Source organism: Caloenas nicobarica, chromosome 13, assembly GCF_036013445.1.
Source record: "Caloenas nicobarica isolate bCalNic1 chromosome 13, bCalNic1.hap1, whole genome shotgun sequence".
In the NCBI taxonomy this organism is placed as follows: Eukaryota; Metazoa; Chordata; class Aves; order Columbiformes; family Columbidae; genus Caloenas; species Caloenas nicobarica.
This window is the reverse complement of record NC_088257.1, coordinates 165,723-188,074: the sequence shown is the minus strand read 5'-3', so window position 1 is coordinate 188,074 and position 22,352 is coordinate 165,723. Positions and strand designations below refer to the sequence as shown.

At 41.8% G+C, this 22,352-nt stretch overlaps 1 protein-coding gene across 4 annotated transcripts in view; it reads right to left on the bottom strand.

Annotated features, from left to right (window-relative positions):
* The window catches only part of KDM3B (lysine demethylase 3B), a 53,552-nt gene that overhangs the window by 20,934 nt on the left and 10,266 nt on the right, over window positions 1-22,352 (bottom strand). For 3 of the 4 annotated variants that reach the window (XR_010606942.1, XM_065644101.1, XM_065644104.1), the window contains exons 2-14: window positions 18,919-19,086; window positions 16,578-16,691; window positions 16,023-16,128; window positions 14,058-14,182; window positions 12,611-12,679; window positions 11,121-11,696; window positions 8,324-9,566; window positions 7,767-7,968; window positions 6,283-6,497; window positions 5,087-5,239; window positions 2,492-2,599; window positions 1,099-1,226; window positions 446-725 (exon numbers count right to left, since the gene is read on the bottom strand). Coding sequence is in view for 3 of the 4 variants with exons in the window: in XM_065644101.1 (XP_065500173.1) it covers window positions 446-725; window positions 1,099-1,226; window positions 2,492-2,599; window positions 5,087-5,239; window positions 6,283-6,497; window positions 7,767-7,968; window positions 8,324-9,566; window positions 11,121-11,696; window positions 12,611-12,679; window positions 14,058-14,182; window positions 16,023-16,128; window positions 16,578-16,691; window positions 18,919-19,086 (3,487 nt within the window). In the remaining variant the exon portion in view is untranslated. The remainder of the gene's footprint in view (window positions 1-445; window positions 726-1,098; window positions 1,227-2,491; window positions 2,600-5,086; window positions 5,240-6,282; window positions 6,498-7,766; window positions 7,969-8,323; window positions 9,567-11,120; window positions 11,697-12,610; window positions 12,680-14,057; window positions 14,183-16,022; window positions 16,129-16,577; window positions 16,692-18,918; window positions 19,087-22,352) is intronic. The other variant, XM_065644103.1, reaches the window with a different exon arrangement.

Below are 22,352 nucleotides of genomic sequence, written 5' to 3'. Positions count from 1 at the left end.
ATTAGAGAAGTTCTAAGCTTTCATCAGACCCTCCAAAGTGGACTCCACTCTCTCAGTTCTTTGGAAATACACTCTTCACATGGTACACAAACCAGTTTTATTTACTTCAATAGTTAGAAAGTGACAAAGCTGCATCTGAAAGTAATTATTAACATTTTACATCAGGATACCAGCTGCTTATTACTTAGAAAATAAATACAAGAACTGGTACGGAAATAAACTGAGAGTGACAAGACAGTATTTTTATCTTCGGCTGTATCATTGTCTTCCCAGCTCTGTGTATTGCTAAGCCTGTAAAAGAAACCTGGTTCTAAGAGGCAAAGGAAGAAAAATGACCATGTTCTCCTCTATTTAGGGCTAGGCACTCTCACAAAGAATAGCAACCAAGCAGTATGTCATCATTTCTCTTTTAATTTCAACCCCAGAGGGCATGTCTTCTGCTCACCTTTTGTTTCTTCTTTTGCCTTCTGCGTTGCTAAATCTGCAAGCCAGTGTAAGGCTGATGATGGAGCTGTTTCTGGACAAAGTGGTCTGTTAGTCTTTATTTCACCAGTGTTATTCGCTGGTGATGTCTCCGTTTTTGCAGATTCTTCTATCCTACTATCAGTTGCTTCAGATTTTGGAACAGTGTCCACTTCTAGTTGCCCCACTCCTGCTGTCCCTGCTCCAGTGGAAAAGGTGCTCTCATTCCCAGAGACTGATGCACCAGGATTTACAGCTGGAAGCTAAAACAAAAATATAAACAACTCGTAAATGTTGAATAAAGGGAAGAGTTCAACTCTGGAGACATTTTAGTTATACAGTGCATTTGGGTTTGTTGTTTTTCTTTGTTCATTTGCTTTAACTGTACAGTAGAATTCCTTTATACGTATGTACCAGCAGAGTACAGGAGCTGCTTCTCCACGTACATGAGACCTTGCACTATGGTATGAATCCTTACCATGTCATCTTTTAACACAACCCCAGACTTTTCAATTTCTTTTTTTACAGGAGAACTTCTTAATTTGAACTGTAACAGAACTGCTCTAGAGTCTAACATTTTAACAGATCTTAAAAATATAATGTCAAACAAGGTAATTTCAGCCTCAAATTACATACCTGTGATATTCCATTAGTGACAGCTGGTCTCAACACCGATTTGTTCTGACGGCTAATACACGGACAATTGGCTTTAATACCCCATTTGCCTCGTGCTGCATGAACCATGTCTCCAATATTATAAAGCGCTAGAAATAAAGTTAAAATCTTTAATATCCCATGTAAAGAGGTATAAAAACGAGGCCTTAACTATAACATATATTCAGAGAGGCAGGGTTTTTTAGTATTACTGCTAAGTATCTTTAAGATCACATGCTATAACAAGACACTTCCCTCTGAATAGTGTAGAGGACTGTGCTAAGACTAACTGCGCAATGTCACCGAGAGGCTGTCAAACCTGGCAAATCCTACAGATTATCATCTGCTCCTGCTGTTCCATATAGAGTCCAATGATATTGCAATGAGGCTACTTCAAACCATCAAGAGAGACCACATATCGCTTGGAGCAATGTTAAAAGCATCTGGAGCACAGGTGGTGTTCTTCCCTGTCCTTCCAGTAAGAGGAAGGAGGTAACGAATTGAACCGGTGAACACCTGGCTGCGTGGCCGGTGCCATACTCAAGGTTTTGCTTCTCTGATCATAAAATCGACCTTTGACAAGCCAGGTCTCTTGGGAGCTGATGAGATTCACCTGCCCAAGCACGGCACGAGAGTCTCTGACAACAAGTTGGCCAGACTTATATGGAACCACTTATATGTGACCACTTCCCTGGGGAGCCTGTTCCAGTGACCAACCACCCTCTCAGCAAAGAACCTTTTCCTAATGCTCAATCTGAACTTCCCTTGTCGCAGCTCCATTCCATTCCCTATGTCCTGTCACTGGTCACCGGAGAGAGGAGATCAGCACCTCCCCCTCCGCTGCCCCCCATGAGGAAGGCGCAGACAGCGATGAGCTCCCCCAAAGCCTTCTCTTCTCCAAGCTGAACCAACCAAGTGACCTCACGCGCTCCCAAGTCTTGTCCTCGAGACCTTTCACTGTCTTGGTCGCTCTCCTCTGGACACACTCTAATGGCCTGAAGTCCTTGCACGGAGGTAGCCAAAACTGCACACAGTGCTTGAGGTGGGGCTTCATCAGTGTCAGGTTTGAGACCACCCAAGGAACCTGAACAGGGCCTGTAGTGTCAGGACCAAATTTATGGATACAACTAAGAACAGCTGAGCATGACAAGTCACAGCTAATATCAGAAGCGTGTTCACTTCAAACTCACAGCTTGATCTTACTTGAGTTACCTTCCCTTCAACCCTTCTGCTGTAGCAAGTGCAAGTCTCTACGTCAATGCTAGAAAAGTTATCAGCTAGAACACCAACCATCTTGGCGTTTTTTCCACTTGCATGCTCAGAATTGAGACAAAAATGGGAATTTTTCTCCTTCCTTTCATGTTTCAAGCATTACCTGCACCAGGAATTATCTGTGTCGGCATAAGATTCTCTGGTTCATGAGACTGACCCTTTGCACACTTCAGCCATGAGAAGACTTCCTCATCTCCGTTCTCCTCTGTCTCTGGAAGAAAGACATAAAACAAGTAAAATTTTATATAAAAGACACTAAAACTTCACAATACAGAATGCTTCTGCATCAACATTGTTTCTTTAGGTTCTTTATAGTGCAGAGGATTAACCTAGTGATCTCAGAAATAGACTATAAATACAGACCATTAGAACAGGACCTACAGCAACTTCTTTGCCTCTTCAGATTATACAACCACTACAGTCATTTTCCTTTCATCTCTAGTAGCTTGTTTTTTTCAGTCACCTAAAATCTTGGCTTCTAGCCTCAATTTTTATATATCACACTCTTGTTCTCATTATGCTTTCCCAAGTAATTCTATCTTTTCTTGTCATCAGCTTCCAAGCTTTTTCAACAAAAAGTATCTGCAGATCAGTTCCAGGAAGAGGAAGCTAAGCTCTCCTGACAGTATATCTACTTAAAAAGCTAACAAGTAGCAAATGAATAGTTTGGAAAGTAGTCTGACAAATTTCTAATTCTTCAGATTTTAAACCAAGTTAGGCCTACAAATCTGAAGCTGCATAAACCGCATGTCGTTCTCTTTCTTTAAAAAGAAAGGTGGGTGGGAAGGGTGAGTGGGGTAGAATATGAGAAGGATCACATAAAACTTAATTTCAGGGTCCTCTAGACCTGGTACCTTCACTGATTGTTTCTACAGCACAAAGTTCAGAAGCCCTTGAGACAAGTAGTCGTAGGTAAGTAACGCCTTGGTTCTACATCTTGGCCCATTCCAAAATTTCAGACTTGATTAATAAACCATAATTACAATACTGTTTTCAGGAAGACATCATTGATAAGCACTATATACACACACATGCTTTTATTTGACATTGTAAAATATCAGTCCTCCTCTGAACACCAGTGAGTAAAAACTTCTCATATGCCCAGGACATCTCTTCATTTTCGCCTGGCACAGGTTGGGTTATTATATTTATTTTCTTGCTGTGAGAAGAAAAGGGTTTAAGAGACTACTGCCCTTGAACCATGGACATCTTTATATCACATTCTGTCAGTGATATATTCAGACCCAAATGCGTCTTCCAAACATGTACAGTACCAGATACAAGAAACCCCATTCTACTTACTTTCAACTATTTCCCTTGTACACTGGCTAATCATCTTAAAGAATTATCTCAAAAGATCATTATGCTCTCTTCTGGTGTATTCTGGCAGTAATTTCACGGGCTTCATTATTATACTGGGGCTGGCTGGGATGGAGTTAATTTTATTCCTAGCGGCTGGTGTGGTGCTGCTTTAGACTTGTGACCCACACAGTGCTGACACCACACCGAGTCTGGAGCTGCTGCTGAACAGTGTGTGCCCTGTCAGGTCTCCTCTGTTCCTCCCTCTGCCCCCCCAGCGAAGGGGCTGGGGCTGCACACGAGGCTGGGACGGAACACGAGCAGGCAAAGGGCTGTTCCAGGCCACACAACGTCCCACTTCAGCAACAAGAGCAGAGCGCAGGAATTGCAGGGGGCAGCCACCTTCCGCTTGGGCAACTGCTGGGCCACGATCTACCCATGGGAGGCGGTGAGCGCTTGCCTTTGCAGCGCTTGCTCTGTTTTGTTTTCTTTTTCTGTTTTTCTATTTCTTCTTCGCTTATTAAACATCTTTTCTTGCTTTTGCTGTTCCTTTCCTCCTTCCCCAGTTCCATTGCTGTGGGGAGTGAGCAACTGGCTGCCTACTGGGATTAACCCACAAAAATTATATAAAAATAGGTGACTCTTTATCTATTAAAAAAAACCCAAACCACATTGCTTTTATGATACATGCAGTGTTCTCTGGCACCTTTATAATAATGAGTAGACAGCAGTACTCACACTTATTAACATCCAGTATTTTGCACATCTGCTCCATATAACAATGTAACTGTCACTAATAGTCTTATACTTATTAAGACTGTCCATTGTCCACACCCATGCTACCAAAGGAATCTCAATACTGTAAAATACACTAAAAAGCCACCAGGTATTCACTTTTGTAAGCGCAATGTGCCTCTATTTGTTAGAAATTGACCTTACTGAACTTTTTCCTGAATTAAAAACACTAGTGCATCAAGTAATAAAAAAATCCCACCTTTCCAATCTAATTCCTTGTTACAGAAAGGAGTTCTCTGCCATGTCTGCTTACTACTTCATTTTGTGATGGTTCTGAACTGTTAAGATACTACTTAGTTTTTCTTTTATACTCTCCGAGGAAAAGATGGAGCTATACAGTAGCCTGTCTCAGTACACAGCCTGTGCCTGCTGATGTTGTAATTTTTACACTCAAATTCTAACCAAGAGATAAAACACAGGCATCTAAGGAAACGAAGAACTGAAAAGCAGCATATAAGACAGTAGTGCCCAAGCTCCAAACCTCTGGCCTCCCAAGCTGATACTCATTAACTCTCCCACAAAACCTTCAGCGACTTCCCAGAAACTGTCCCCATGGAAAGCAGCCAGTTCAGAGATACAGCGGCGGAACAAGTCCAGGACTCACCACTACGGGGACGACTCTTCCTCAGCCGGTAACAGTCCAGACAGACCCCAAAACCACACTTGCGACAAACCCAATGAATATTGAAGAGTGTTGTCTCACACACATCACACATTTCCCTCACGCCACGCACTGCTCGCTTCCATGCCACTTTCTCTATAAAGAGAAGGAAGATTAAGAATTATTGCTTTAACATTTTGCATTTCTCCCACCTGATTTGGCAATATGACAGTAACATTGTTTAAAAAAATGCACAGAAACATGACTTGAGGTTAGAGTACAGAAGCACATACTTTTTTGCATCCAGAGACACATTCTCGGAGTTGCTAGTCTTGCAATGCTATTAAAATCCCCATTTCTAAGAGTGGCTAAGGTCAAGTCCCAAAATGCACACACTACAAGGAAATGGAGCACCTTAGAGAGTTCTGTAGTAACTGAATTTCAAAAAGCGCTTACAAATTACAGCAAAATTAGAAAACTTCTGCTAGTTTTAAGAATAACGTGAACTTATAAAACCATAAAGAACGTATATTTAGCTTTACTAATCAGATGCCTGTCAACTCTTCAGATTCTAAACCAACACATTTGCTGAGGAAGGGCAAGTCCTCTCCAAATGTCTGCCCTTGTACATTCCAGAAGCTAAAGGGAAAAATCAGATAGTCAGAGCTATCCATACCATAGGCTGAACTGGATACCTCCAGGAAATTTCTTCTAAACCCCTTGTAGTAGCAACGCTGGCAATTATTTGCTCAGCTGAGTCCCTGCAGGTGCTGCTCCTCCCTAGAAAACCCTGAGCTTTTATGTGATGTCCCTGGAGCATAACAGCACGGGAATATCTAAGAAAAGCTGCTCATTAAAGCATAGCCGGTCAGTGTGATAAGTGTTCTGGATTTATTTCTATTTTCTTAGGAGAAGGGATCAGCTTATTTCTGCATTTATTTATCGAAAAATAATTTAGAAATGTCTGGGGAAGTTACCGTTGGCTTCCTTGGTAGTAATGTTGCACTGATCTAAAAGAAAAATCCCAAATGGTGGTCCCACAATTACACCCCAAAGAAGTGAGTATACTCTTCTCTTTGGAAGAAAAGGAGAAGCATTTTGACACGGAATTATATTACACTTGCAACTCTATTCCACTGCATCGTACACATATTACACAGAGAAGGCAGACAAAAAAACACATCAAAAGCCCAGCTTACGATGTGGCTCCACCATCATCATTGCCTCCTTCTCTGACATAACGAGCTGGCAGAACTGGTCCCCAACATTGGCCAGGATATATTTTGAAGTTTCCAGGTCGATCCCCTCTGCAGGGGAGGAGGAAGGAATCCACAGGCTCATGGCATCAGGGTCACTCTGCTGTGGGTTCAAGAAACCTTCTACTCGTAGGATACCTTTCCGGGTAAATATCAGCCTGCAGAAAACAGGATGGAATAATTGAGAAGTTGCCTTTAATTAACTTATAATGCCATCTATGTCAGAATATAAACCTAGAAAGGGGGAAAAAGGCTTCAGCTAGAGTGCTATACTCTACAGCCAGTACAGTTACTATGCAAATCCAAATAACACAAAGAATAAGGTACACAAAGGCAACAGCCACAAAACCCAGCAGAATGAATCCCCAGGTACCAGTAAGCGTTGGTGGGAAACTCCACATACAGGAAATTGCTACAGCTTGGTAAGTCACACTTCTCTACACTACTAATAGAGATGACAAAATTTAATTTATATGGGCTGCTGCATGATGATGTTTGCAAAATTGTGCATGGTTCTCATTCTCTATTTTAACTCGGGATAAAGTTATTTCCCAACTTTCAGTAAACCAGTATTTCAGTTCTGGCTAGGGCCACTAGCACTTGGCAACTGTTCTAACGGTTCACATCACAAGACATACAAAAAGCCTTACTGTACCTGCTATTCTTGCCACAGAGACAAGCCACAACTGTTTTATCAGTAGCTGTTGATCCTCCTAGTCTTTGTTTGGTAAAAGGTGTAACAACATAAGTTACAGAACCCTGAACATCTCCTGCCAATATTAAAGGTAACTTCATTTTTGAACAAAAACAATCTTGTTTTTAATCTCAGAGCTAGATTAATTTTTAACGAGTTCAGGAAGAGAAGCAGCTATAATCGTTACTAGATGGCTGGCACATACTAGAAGTTCACTTCATCCTTTATATTCCAGAAAGTGAAAAAACACGTGTTTTTTTTAAAAGATGCTAGAACGGGCGGTTAAGGAAGATCAAGAGAAGCGTAACAGGTCAAAGAACTGTAAGATGTGTATGTAACACAGAGAAAACACAGGCAGTTTTCTACTCCTAAAAACCAGTTCTGTACTCAACAAGACCTAGTCAAACATTTGCCTTGTGCTGGCAATGTTCAGTTACTTGTTGACTGAACTAAAATTGCATCTCTGTAATATTCTACCCAACAAGGCAAATTTGACCTCCTGAGGCTGGACTTGAAGGTTCACTTAGTATCATATGGCTGTATCTTCCATCAGCAGCTCTTCCTGCCCCAGTGAGGGAATTCCAGTCAGGTGATGCAGAGAAATGCAAGACATTCAAAATCTTCATTATTGCACCCAAATACATTAAATAAGTAAAACATAATTACTTTGTGCTTGGACATGGTCCAAACTCTGCACATAGACTACACATGAAGGAAGGAAGAATTTGAGCACCTCCGGAAATGGAAGAAGCGACACGCCACAGTTGAGTCATCCTGCTCTTGCTCCTTGAATTTGCGATACCGCTCCAGACGGCACTCCCGGCACTTGTGCAGATGTGGAGCTACATTGATGCAAGAGCCATCCTGGAGAAAAGGCTCACCTGACTGCTTCAGCTTCCTCACCTTGCTCATATCTTTCAGCACAGACTGGCCAACTGGGTGAGGCAAAGTAAAAATCCACTAGTTAACTGCAACAGCAAAAGGATGCCGGCCCCAATAAGCATTTTCAGAGATCTGTATGCTCGCACTCATGCAAAACCACTAAGACCGTTCAAGTCTGCAGCATACCACACTTTGGTCCTGACAAATATGCTTCAACATTTCCCAAAGTGAACATGTTGATTCACATACAAGAGGCATTACGCTTTAGCCTTGTAAATATCCTGTGTGCTGCCTACGAGCATAAATTGAGGTTTACACCTGTGGTTAGTTCACACAGTTCACCACACAGGAGATACCCCAGTATTCCACCCCTCTGTGCTTCCAAGACACCCTCATCCAAGTCCTCACCTTTCAGGGGGGCTGTGCGGGGCCGGCCCTTTGGGGCTTGCTTCCCTTTCCCTTTCCCCAGCAGGAGCTCAGCGTTGCGCTCTGCACTGGAGCCCAGTTTTGCCATCAAGTGGTCTGGGATGCCCTTCATACAAGCCTTGGCCTGCAACTGGTCTTCAGAGTCACTCAGATCTGACAGGTCACTATTGGTACTGGAGTCTGAGTCCTGTTTGGATGTCAAGCTCCGCTCATCTAGAGAGAACCTTTTCACAGCTTCAAAAGGGGCTTTGCTCTCCAGTGGAAACTCTGCCTGTGAAGAGAAAAAGCCATGTGGATGTCTGCCAAACACATTAGAAAAAGTTTTCAGAAGAGGATTGTCCTGCTGCCCAGGCCCAACAGCTGGTTTTTCTTCTGTTGGGCTGGAGGAAAGTGTGGGCATCTCAATAGGCTGTGTCAGGTTGCTGGTGGGTGAGCTGGAACGGCCATTCCCTACAGCGGAAGGACTCTGAACACTGGCAGCAACTGTTGAACCAGGAGTACTGGAGATCATCTTTGAAGAGTCAGTTGTTATAAACAAGGTTTTCTTCTTAGCTAGAGAAGAGTCCGTAGAGGTGAGTGATTCTGGCCAGCCAGAAGTGGCCTTATGACCCACAGGTGTAGCGGGAGTAGAAACCCCTGTCTGAGATGAAGATGCAAAGCCACTGAAAGGACTAAGTTCTGCTTTCTCAGCAAATGCCAGGAAAGGGTTTGAGGGTTCCTCTCTTGATAGCTTTGGGGGCTGTAAAAATAGGTTTTCATGACTATCTGGGGGGCGAGTATTCAACAGACTTCGTGAAAAGGCTGGAGTAAGGGTAGGCATAGACTCCACAGGCAGCTTCTGCTCCACAGAACTGCCAGGCTGGGCTCCTGGTTTAGCGTCCACTGAAACAATTTTACCTTTACAGATCCCAGCACCTGCACTATCTGTACACTGCTTGAACGAGTCCCGACTAGAGGCATCTTCAGTCAAGCTCTCAGAAATGACCGTGAAGTAGTTACTAGAAGGTAGATTTTGGGACATGCATTGAAAAAACAAGTTCTTGGACAGATCAGAATCTTTCTGAGCCTCTTGTCCAGTACAGCCAAAAGGAAATCCAGAAGGCTTGCTTTCTGGAGTCACCACTCCGTTTGATTGGTTCCTTCCACTCCCAAATACCAAGGACTGGGAAGCACTTGGGAGAGAGACTCCAAATCCAGAAGAAGCCAAAAGTGAATTTCGGGAATTCTAAAACAAAATTAAAAAGTATTAGCCTATTAGAGGATTCCTGTTTGATTCAGCAATACTTTGGCTCATCTTATCGCACAATTAGTATTCTACTTACCCACCTGTAATAGAAACTTCCAGCAGAATTATCCACAATGACAAAACTTCTTTAAAGATTCTGCTAGACTAATTTTTCCTACCTACAAGCTATTGAAATTAATGAGCTAATGGTGCCCATTACATACTAAAGACACATGGAGAAAATAAACACTTAATGTCTTATCACGCTTTAGAACAAAAGTGAGACACAAGACAAAGTGAAATAATTCACAGAAAAGCAAGTTATTTAAACTGCTGATTGCTTTAATTCAAATCAGCAAGAAGGGAACCTTAATTGAAACTACTTTTCAATAATCTCCCATCTTTCACTCTCCCTCAAGATCATCCTGAAAAGCTTCTCCTACTTAACCAGCACCCTTGAAATAATTTCTCAGTACAATTAAAGTGCTTCCTTAATACCACTGATGACAGATACAATTTTGACCATTTACCTACACAATTTGTAGTTGTTTCCAACTTTGAATTTTTTTCTTTTTTTTTTTTTTTAATATAATGATTTAATTACGTAACCCTCCTGCCTTTTACAATTCTGTTTCTCCTTTACAACTTACCATCTAGGAACCCTTGTCCCAACTTAAACATCTCACCTTTCCCCCCATTCTATTAGCTAAAACAAAAGAAAGAGATGACACTAATCCATTTAACCTCCTGGCAATTACCTTGGGCTCTCTAATGTATCTCCCATTTTCTTCACTTTTTTTATTCTGTAGATGATGAGTTTCTTAATTTTTGGTGTACTTACTGAGGTGGGTTTTTTGTTTTGTTTTTACAAGCCTTCATTTGATTACTTAAAAAGTCTTTTACTTCATTTTTAAAAGGGTTTCTCTTCTACTTTTCCCCTTGAAAACAAAGACATAACTAAAAGGTCTTCAAGCTGCTTCCAGACTGAGCTCTTTATCAAAATTTATTCTAAAGGTACCCATCTTAAATGTTTTAATTATTTCTGTTTTCAGCCCTAGATAGGACATGATGTGACTGGTTCATTTCTCTACTACAGAGATATCGTAGCTGTAACAGACAAGTTGGTCATCTAAAAGAGCTTGTTTAAAGGTAGCCTCTCTGTTTTTCTGGTTTTGAGGCTTTTTAAGTATCTCAGGGCACATTCTCATACATATTTGTTTATATAAAGGCAAGAGATATTAAGCAGGTTCTCTTCCATATGACAAAACAAAGTTGTTCAGTGCTTGAGTGTCTTTAAGGCTGCGCTCCTCAGACTAATGCTGAATAAAGGGAGGAGTGCTAAAAAGTTCTGTCTTACAACTCCACCAAATATCTTTTCTTTTGAGTTCTTAGACCAGATAACAGAAAGGTTTCCTTTGGGAGGGGAGGAATTAATAAGAGAAAAAGTAGTTTTCTCAATGCCATGGACACACTTTTTTAACAGGAGTATGTTGCAGAACACCTGCTGCAAATATGTATGTACGCCTTGAATATGCTGGATCATGGGCTACTCACCTCTCCCTGGGCTTGTGACCGGCCTGTTTTCAGTTTCTCCTGTCCAGTAACAGCTGGCAAACTGGTATCAGAGATTCTCACAGTTGTCAGCGTCAAAGCACTTGTAGTAACTGCAGCTGCAGAAGTCACCATGCCTTGGCCAACTTGTTCCAGTGATTTTCCTGCCTCTTTACATCCAGATCCAACTAGCAACGCTTGTCCAGCCACAGGGGAAAATGGAGTGAAGGGCAACGGTGTGTCACCACCAACTGGCTCATCTTGGACTACTAGTGTTCGGCCATTCTCTTTGGTGTAAGTGGCAAAGCGAATATTGCGATTAATCTGAGGAATGAATGAAGGCTGTTTGGCCCTTGGATCCAGTCCTGTTTCACTACTGGAGCCTCCTTTCCAAGGACCTCTGCTTACCTCACCTCCATCACTACCATTGCTATCCACCTCACCCCTCTCCTTCAGCTTCTTTGTTGCAGGATCAAACCCAGAATCTGAAGCATTTTTCCTCCTGCGTCCATCCTTTCCCTCCAGACTTTCTTTCTTCTTTTTCCCTTTAGATGATTTAGCTGCTTTCAGGCCCCCTCCCTATAATACACAAAAACATGCAATCACTATACAGAACAATCAGGAAACCGGTTCAAATAATATTCTTCTGTTAGAACAGAACACATAATGCTACTGTTACGCTTAGGAAAATTTAAATGCAAACTAAAACACCTAAGATATCACGTGAACACAGAGCACAAGCATAACTGCAGCGTTGTCTTTTCTCTGCTAAGATAGGATCCTCACAGTAAGATTTTTAGCTGAGTTACTTTGCTGTAGCATGCACCACATCATGACAGATTCTGGGAAATGCGGCACACAGCCATACTCTAACACAGTTCTTGCTCATGTATAGAAACCATTTGCATACTACTTTTTGCTACAAGTCTAATGCTCAGAATTCTTCTGAAGGGTGCTCTTTCTGTCCACTATCCAAACCCTACCAAATTTAACTACAGGAGATAGTTTGCCCTTTAGCCTAGGGTAAAAACACAGGTTCAAATGTTATCATGGAACCTCTCAACTAAAGCAATGAAATGCCACAAGCATACAAGCCAGCTTCAGAGAAACCAGATGACAATTTTTAGAAACGTCTACAAAGGTCTGTGAAGAAGCACAGAGTGATCCCGTTAGAAAAAGGCACGGAGCAGAGAGACGTTCTTTATCAGAGCACTACCCCTTAAAATGGAGCACAGCAACCATGATTATTGAGCCCCTCCAAGATCTATGCTGAACTCAGTAAAACAGGCCTGAACAAAAAGAGAAGATTGTTCAAAGAAAGCTGTGATCATTCGTCAAAGTGGTAAAGAAAATTTTCCTCTTCCAACTACATTATCAAAAGCCCACAGTGAACACAACATCAGCTTTCAGTTGTTTCCATGCTTTAGATATTTACTATCTAAATCTTTATGAAGTTTCACACTGCATATATAAGACCTGAATTGTTGCAGTACCTCACTTGGAGAAGTGTTATCCATCACCACATGAATCAGTCGAGGATCCACCGACTTTATTTCACCACTCTGATTTTTATGCAGATTGATATTGAAGAGGTAGGAGTAAGAAAAGAGTAGGTTAGTTTTTAATTCAGAGCATATAGTATCAATATAAGAGACCTTAAACACAGGGTTTCTCTGCAGCTCCTCTCCAATTTACCTTTTGTTTTCTGTCCCACTTTCTTGGCAATAAGACAACCTTCCAGTTTACCTTCTATCCTTTTGCTCCTTTGCTATTTCAAAAACTTTCAGATTTGATTCCTACCACTGATTCCTTGTATATTTGTTCTACTGAGCATTTCTAGAGGCGTTCATTGCATTAAACATAGCTCTTCTTAAATTTTAGTATTGTTCTAGTCTTCTGCACATTCACTCTGCTAGATGTAGAAAAGACTAATGGAAGGAAGCACATTAATTTATACTAAGCAGCCTCATCAGCGTCTCCCCACACGGAGCAATTAATCCCCAATCTCGATAACTGTGCCTGGATGTCACCTTTTTATTTCACGGTAGATACACAGTAAGATGGGTGCTTCCTGGCATGTATCTGCTGAAAGCACACACTCCTCAATTTCAGTGCCTCTGCAAAGCACTACACTTATTTACCATACATTTCACAAATTTCACTAATTTACCATTACACTTCTTTCCTGTATACCAGCAACAGATCCAGTAGCCAGAGTGCAGGATTACTGCAATGTACACAGGACTTGCTGGGCACATTCAGTGCATTCATTCTGCACATGGAAAAGGCTACAGGGACGGGGGCACAGGACAGGACCCAAAAAAGAGAAGACTGCTGCCGATACCGTGATTTACACACAGCACCTCAGCCCTGTTCCTAGTTGCTCCTGAAAAAGGAGCAGGCTGCTGGTGAGACTGAGCTACCTGTCAGACCACACAGAATATAAACCAGGTAACCCAAGCAGTGCATGCATTTTCTGTGCTGTTGACAACACTTACTAGGTTTACCGATAGGAACAGGACAAAAGGAAACAGCCTAAAGTAAAATACATCAGGTTTGTTTTGACTCTGACTTGTACTGCCTGAGAAAAGGCACAGGAAGATCACAGCATTCAAGACCCAGAAGGCAGCTTTCTGTACATCAGCATGCTCTCCCATCCAGAAAGACACTTCCAATATTTTTTCATATAACTCTCATTTCCAAAGAAATTCTTATAGCTTCATTTATAGAAGTGGGCTGTATATCATCATTTATTGTGGGAAGTAATCATAACAGGAAAAAAAAAATCTGTGAATTACAACACGGATAATTACTTATTACTCGTCTTTTAAAGCAAATAACAAAGAACCAAAAGCACAAGTTTTGGTGAGGCTGTCACTGTCCACAAGATATTGAGAAATGTATTTTTAGAAACACCAAAGCAGTCCTTCATATTTTTACCTCAGTCACAGACACCTCCATAAGACGAGTTATGGGGTCTTGATGGCTCACAACACCACAAAGCCAGCTGTTTTCATCTTCTGGTTGGTAAACCTTAACTCTTTGGCCTTTGACACTGTAAGGACCTGGAAAAGAAGGACTTTGAGTACATTTTCCAGACAAGCTTTGTGTCATACTGATTAAGAGTCATAAAATAAAAAGAAGAGTTCTGTGCACATAATTAGCGCTTGGTGTGTGATCCTTCAGGTGGAAGGAAATTAAGACACATGGGCTTCTGCTGCAAATCCTGCATAAGCCAAGCACACTGCTGTAAAAAGTGCATAAGCCCTCACTGCTGTGACTCAAAGCTATTGTAAAGACAAAATTAATACAGTTTGCAAGTAGAAAAAAATGCAGAAGATCAAAATAAACTCACTCCTTTGACAAAATCAAGCTAGACAGGGGTTCCTTGCTAACTAAACTCTTTTGCTTTCTAACCTACAGGTCAGGAATTATGAAGCATCAATCCAGTGGACAGTCCTATCATTCTGACTCAGTTCAGATGTAGCAAATCTCAGTATAAACTGCATGCAGTTCAGAACAGAAACATGTATTTGTAACTGTGGAAAGTTTAACATAATTGCACAAATATCCGTCTCTAAACCAACAAGTCTTAGTTCTTTGACACAGGTAATGAACCATCTACAGAAAGATTTCCTCCAATCCTGCCCTCACTCTCCGCATCAGCATGCAGAGCTTTCATCCTACCCTAAATGCAGACAAAAAAAACTCCGTTAATATTAGATCATCAAAACCCACATGACCATAAAATCATAGAATAGTTTGGGTTGGAGGGACCTTCGCCCAGCGCCCCCCCTGCCACGAGCAGGGACATCTTCACCAGCTCAGGTTGCTCGGAGCCCCGTCCAGCCTGGCCTGGGATGTCTCCAGGGATGGGGCATCCACCACCTCTCTGGGCAACCTTCACAAACATACCTACTTCTATATGAAAATATTTAGGAGTTTTATGTATAGTTTTTCAATTGCAGCCTGTAATTGGCCTGATACAGACTGTACCTGAGACATCCCCAAGGCAGGGACAATGCTCTCTGTCTGAATCTAGTCTTCCAGAAGATCCCAACCCCCAGTGATCTGACAGTCTATATCTGATACAACCTGAACTAGGTGCTTTGGAAGAAGGCTCCAAACTGGACAATTCTGCAGCTACTTGCTCGCGTAAGTAGTATTGTCCCCATAGCATTTTTATCAATAAACATTTTTTTAACCAAAAGGCACCAAATCCCCATTAAGAATTACATCATCCTTCAAAGGTAACACAGGGGGCTACCTCCAGGGTGGCCACCTGGCCCGGGAACTCAAACTCTGCATAGAAAATTGTTTTGGCACTTGAACTAGAAGACCCCAACCTGACAACAAAAGTTGCCATCAGGCTTAACCCCAATACACAATCCAGACCACAGTTAAGGTATTAACTCTATGCTGAGCAGCCACAGCCTCATCATATTTTCAACTTAAACAATTCATGTATTAATTATCGAAATGCCAATATTTGGATTTGACATAAGAAATTTTTAAAGATCAGCAACTACAGAGTAACTTCACTTCTAAATTTCCAGAACTATAAAACAGAACCATAGAACAGGACCAAAACTTTAAAAATTCAAAACTAAAACTTAAAATAAGTGAAGCTGTAAATACAGGGATGTTATCGATAATATGTTGTCCTACTTTAACTACATCTTCAGTGATCATTCCCAGAAGGTACTTCTGGTTCTATTTCAGCAACTGCTTACCCGTATCTATGACAAAATAACGCTTCTTTGTAAAGAATTTGCAAAACAATACAGAAAATTTACCTTCCAAATCAAACAGTAACAGATACTACCACTATTCTTCTTCACGAATCCCAGCATATTCTAAATGTTCCACAACAAAGTAGACCTGAGATAAAAAACACAGTCTCACCTCTACTAAATATCTCCTGAAGTTTCTGGTCACTGATCAATGCATTGACAGATTCTCTTAGTGAAGGCTGTTCCTGAAGAATCTGATTTTGACTCTCTGTTCCCATCTGCCAACAACAAACAGTTTTAACATAACGGTATAGTCTTTTAAGATAATAGAATCATTAGTTTTTAAAGGCCAGCTCTTCTTGGACTGCTCTCAGAAACTGACAAACACAAAAAAACCCAGAAAAATTAAGAAAAACATTGCTAAACATGCCAGGAGGAAAGAGGGACAAACTATGCATAAGCTGTTGCAAAACTTCCACTGCAGTTATCAGCTACAAGATGCCTGACAGCTAGCTCTCCATCTGACCAATGTCGAGAGGAGCTAGGGCTTTTCGAAGGCAGAGGGAGGTTAGTGTAAGGGCCTAGAAAAGCAGGGAAACAAATGCAAATACATGGCAGTGACAGGAGGAATACAAAAATATCTAAGTGGAACAGCAAAAAAAAAAAGTTATCTACGAAGCACAGCACCAAGTTAAATTCGCACTTTAACTGAACACAGTACAAATACCTGAAACAAACGTAATCCACTGGCATCAGACAGGAAACGTAAATGTCTGTCCAGAAGAAACTCCACTGGGACCACGGAACCTAAACCCAGCTTATCTACTAGAGGAGTGAAGGTCTGTGATGAACAAAACACAAAGGTTATAAAAATGACTGAGCACACATATAGGCCAACCATAGTTATTTCCACATGCTATTTAAGTATCACAAAGAATAAAAAATTTCATTTCTCAACTTGCACCACCCAGTGCCTGAGTTTTAATGCCAATTACTCATTATGTCTAAGTCAATAATTCTTGACCATGTGGCATAGTACAAGAAGGAATTACAGAAAATTATCTCCACTTCTTCATTAGAACTTAAAGCAGAACTGAAAATACCTTTTGTAGTATTCATTTTTTTCACAAGTAAGCACCTTCTGATGCTCAGGTTAAAAAAAAAAAAAGCTTTGGTTAATGGTTCAAACTATCCTACATATTTTGGGTATAGCCTTCTGAAAGCAGTGTTTTTATTCCTGCAAAGATGTCAGGTGTAAGTAATTTATATGCATATTATTAAAGGTAAGCTTTCCTTGCTAGTGTTTTGTGCAAAACTGAAATTCATAACAAAAGTACTATTGACATTCAAGCTGCAGGACAGATCACTAAAAATATCTAGCAGAATCAGAATGATAACCTTTATAACATAACTTGCTGATGGAAGAGGAAGTTGCCAGCCATCAAAGTCTTAGAAACATGTTATCTGTCTCACACGATTTTAACACACAAGTATTCACGACATTTTTCCCTTAACAGCTCTCATCAAGTTTGTTCATACTCCATTCTCCTGTACACAACAGTATGAATATAAAATTTATTTTCTCAGTTTATGTAAAACTATTTCCTAAAATTCAACAGGACTAGAAGAAAGAGATAATGAAGGACGAATACACATTCATAAGTGATATATCTCAAAAAAACAAAACAAAACAAAACAAAACCCTCAAAAACACCCCAAAAGCCACCACCCCCCAAAAACCAACCAACCAAACCCCAAACCATCCACTCCGTAACGCTGAGCAGTTGGCTCTCCAGAATTGTCTCATTGCACATTGCCCTGGCTGACCCCAGCCTGTGACCCGTATCGTTACCTGGGCAGGGCTCTGAGTGCTCACCTGGCTGTCCAGGTGGAATGCAGGGGATGGAAATGTTTTTTCCAGCAAGGCTATAGATATGGCTTGAGTTATAGTAGAAATACCGTGGGGTCTGAGTGGACCCATATTTGCTTCCAACAGGTTCTGACAACTCATTACACAATCAGTGTGTGGACTACAGTAACGCCCCCAAATTACCCAGATATCGAGATACTTGGGAATCATCTGAAAGAAACTGATCCTGTATAAAGTTTCCCAGATGAAATTAAACTGGAGTTCACTCTTGGAGACAAGTCGGAAATACACTGGAAGGAAAACTCTGCCTATGGAAAAAAATACCATACACATAATCTCTGCTGTAAAGGCCTTGTTCTCTTCTGCCTTAAGACAAAAGCAATAAGGAAACACCCAGAGAAAGAGGCAGTGCTGAACTTGTTGCTTTGAGTCCAAGTATCCATTTTAAACACTAAATTAAAATTCAGCCAGTGCACAAGGTCCTTGACTGGAAAATAAATGTCAGCATGCCCGTGCACAAAATGTGGTATTAAAAAGCAGACATTAGGATCCCAAGCAGTCCAAGGACTGCAGGAGGAGAAAAGAAACAAAAGAAGGGCACAACAATAAAAATTAGACATCATGACCACAAGGGTAGGGTTCTTACATACAATTACCCTTCCTCTTCGGAAGCCAATAAGAGAAGGAAGGGTATACGGATATAGTGCTCACCAGGATGTCTGCAGAATGGGCATACTCAGGTATGCTGGCTAAAAACATATTTGTTTTGGTCTCAATGATGCAAAAACGATGCATCAGCCTTTACCATACAGAGCTCTAGAGAGTCCACAGTAAGACCAAAAGGCTTATTCTCACAATTCGGAAAAGCCTAACACGCTCAAAGTTCTACAGTAGGGGAAAAAATAATATTTTTGGATGCGTACCACATCTCTTCAGAGACCCACTGGTAAACAATATCCCATTTCCGTGAGGTAACAGCTTTTAATTTCTGGGGCAGGAACTGGAATCATGCTGCCTCTCAGATGCTTTTCCAGAGGCACTATAGTTCCCAGTTAACTCCTCTATTTACCATTTAAAAAAATCCATCACCAAGCAATTTTTTGGTACCTGCAGAATGGTACAATATCCAAGCCTTGTGTTTCACAGCTGTGTTGACGCAAACCTCTGAGGATACGAGAGCGTTTGGCCACATACTCACCAGTGCAGGCCACTGGGCCAGGGACACTCGTGTCCCCTGAAGCATCACCGGATCATTTCGAGGTGCCCAAACCAACGATCCTTCCAGCAGCAACACTATAACTTCTTCAGCATGGACTTTCACCCAAGCATGTTGTTTCCAGTTACAGCCGTCAAATTCCACAAAGATCTGATTAAAAAAAAAATTCAGAAGGCATTTCAGCTCTTTTCAGACACTGAATAGAAAAAAAATAGATTCCTACAATCCCTATGGATAAGGAGACAGCAGCTTTAGTCAGAAAAATCAGAATAAGTGTTGTAATGATAACACTGAGATCATCACAGCTACATAGCTGTCAAACATTATGAAACAAACAGGAACCAAACTCACATCAACTGTTAACCTATGAAAAATTATTTATCCCCAAACACACACCACTGGCTCCAAATGCTATTTCCCCATACAAAATTAAAGATGTGAAAATCGTTCATCACAAAATACAGCTGATGACACAAAGCAAGCCTCTTTTGCACAGGAATTTTTTAGAGAATTTAGACACTGTTGGCACTTCAACAGACAGCCTCTATCCATATGGTAACTGACATTCACAGAATTAAATCCTTCCGCCAGGAAAGTTTGTGTTTGTGAAATCCATTCTAAATCAGAAGTTTTGTGTTGACTTGTACATTACTGAACTCCCTGAACCAAATGCAAATATTTTAGATGGTATGAGATTATGCAGAAATACCTACTCGCTAGACTTTTCATGACCTTATTTACAAGTGTGACAATATAAACCATACTACAATTCTAAATCACTATTCTGAGATACCATCCTTGTTTTTTCTATCACAAAGGACAAACGTTAAAGCCTTATGAAATTGCACATCAAGAATGCCAAGAGGAGGAACACGGTGACAAGTCTCATTCCATGTTCTGACAACTACGGCTGTTAAATTAACATGGCTGCATTCCAATCTTTCATTTACAGAACTTACATACCACACAAACATAATCAAATATGTCAGATGAACAGCAAGAAATTCCTAGTCAGTTAAGAAACACCTTAAGCTGGACAGTCAAAACAGAGTTTTGTAACAATTCCAAGATGACTGGGGGTATCAGGGTACTACCCACAGCGCTCTGCTTCTCCAGCGATCCTCATCAGGAGGTACCAGAGACACCCACACGCTGCTCCCCCAGACCCAGCCCAGTAAGGGGAGGGGGACAGAAAGAGACAACCCTCCTGAGGGATTCTGGAACTGCACTTACTGCTTCAGCTGCCCGCAGAGAAAGAAAAGACGACTGGGCCTTTCAACTTAGCCTTCCTCCAGTTCAACACATTTCAGCAATATAGTGGCAATTCAACTGAACACCTTTTCAGTTTCAGTGCCTCTGTACCTTTCTCAATATGTTTGAGCTACTTTGGCAGCAGTATGAGAGATAAAGAGAGGACTACCACATAAGAATAACAAAATGGCACTGTTTCTTTTTATGTACAGTATTAATGAAGTAATCATCTTGTTACAATTCTCTTATCATAGAGGTTATACGAAAAAAGCTGATGAGAAGAACTATTAGAAAAATGTTGACTTTGGAATATATTCCTTTTTGCAAGATATTTAAGAATTTGATGAAAAGGAAGGGAGATTTTCTAAATAACAACACAGACAGGACACATATCCCCTTAACCGAGCTGACAAGGATCTCTAAACACAGACAAATTCAAACAAGCAACACAGTGCAGGTTACCACTCTGTCCCAATCAAATCAGGATATCTGTTAGTTTTATTTTTAATTTATTGTTTCACACAAGACTTAAGTGAATTTACCTTGTCACGCATGTGAAGTAAGACTATAAGAAAATTTCTTCCAGTCTTAACCTATAAGACACCTCGCATTTCTATGAATCATTATAAATTGATGATGTGGAACAGCTGTACTTCTAGCTGAAAATTTATCATGTTACTCCCTGGTTTAAAAAAAAGAAAAAAGAAAAAAACTACAAGAAATAGCCTGTGATGAACTTCAAGATGGGTGTTCCACATTTGTTTAATAGGTTCATTAAATATTCTGACGGGAAGCTGGCCAACGTTATTCCACTTTACAAGAAGGGCACGAGGGAAGACCCAGGGAACCACAGACCGGTTAGTCTAACCTCAGTACCTGAAAAATTATCAATATCATGCAGGGTGCTATTGAAAGACATTTAAAGGACAACACAATCATCAAGTACAGTCAACATGGGTTCACAAAGAAAAAATCCTGTTTAGCTAATTTAATCTCCTTCTACAACAAGACCACCCACCTAGTGGATGAAGGGAAGGGGATGGATGTAGTTTTTTGAATTTTACTGAGGATTTAGATACTGTCCTGCACAGCATGCTTCTAGACAAGTTGTCCAAGTGTGAGATAAGTAGGTTCACAGTGCGGTGGGTGAAGACCCGGCCGGATGGCAGGGCTCAGAGGGCTGTGGTGAGTGGGGCCACATCTGGCTGGCAAACGGGCACCTGTGGTGTTCCTCGGGGCTCAGTGCTGGGGCCAGTGCTGTGCAATCGTTGTATCAACGATCTGGATGCAGGAGTTGAATGCACTATTAGCAAGTTTGTGATGATACCAAACAGGGAGGTGCTGCTGAGTCTCTCAAGGCACAAGAGGTCTTGCAGAGGGATCTACGCAGGTTGGAGTATTGGGCGATCATCAGTGGCATGAAGTGGCACAAGTCCAAGTGCCAGATTCTGCACTGGGGATGGAGTAATGCCCAACACCAGTCTAAACTGGGAGAGGAGCGGTTGGGGAGCAGCCCTGCAGAACAGGACCTGGGTGCTGGTCGGCGGCAGGCACAGGAGGAGCCGGCAGTGACCCTGGCACTAAGAGGGCAAACCACGTTCCTGGGGACGTCAGACACGGCATGGCCAGCCGGAGGGGGCTGTCCCGCTGTGTTCAGCGCTGGCGCAGCCCCACCTGGAGCCCTGTGTGCAGCGCGGGTCCCACCGCTGCAGAGGGATAGGAAGGTCCTCGAACACAGCCAGAGGAGGGAACAGAGCTGGGGAAGGGCTGGAGGGCAGGTCCTGTGAGGGGCTGCTGAGGGCTCTGGGCTTGTCTAATCTGGAGAGACGGAGGCTGAGGAGCAACCTCCTGGCTCTGCAGCTCTCTGAGGGGACATGGACAGGGAGGTGCTGAGCTCTGCTCCTGGGATCCAGGGAGAGGATGCCTGGGAATGGCCAAAGCTGTGCCGGGGAGGTTTAGATGGGACATGAGGAAATGAGGAAGCATTTATTGACCAAGAGCGTGGTCAAACCCTGGAACAGGCTTCCTGGAGAGGCGGTTGCTGCCCCGAGCCTGTCAGTGTTTAAGAGGATTTGGACAGCGTCCCTAATAACCCACTTTAACTTTTGGTCATCCCTGAAGTGGCCAGGCAGTTGGACTAGATGGTCAGTGTAGGTACCTGCCAA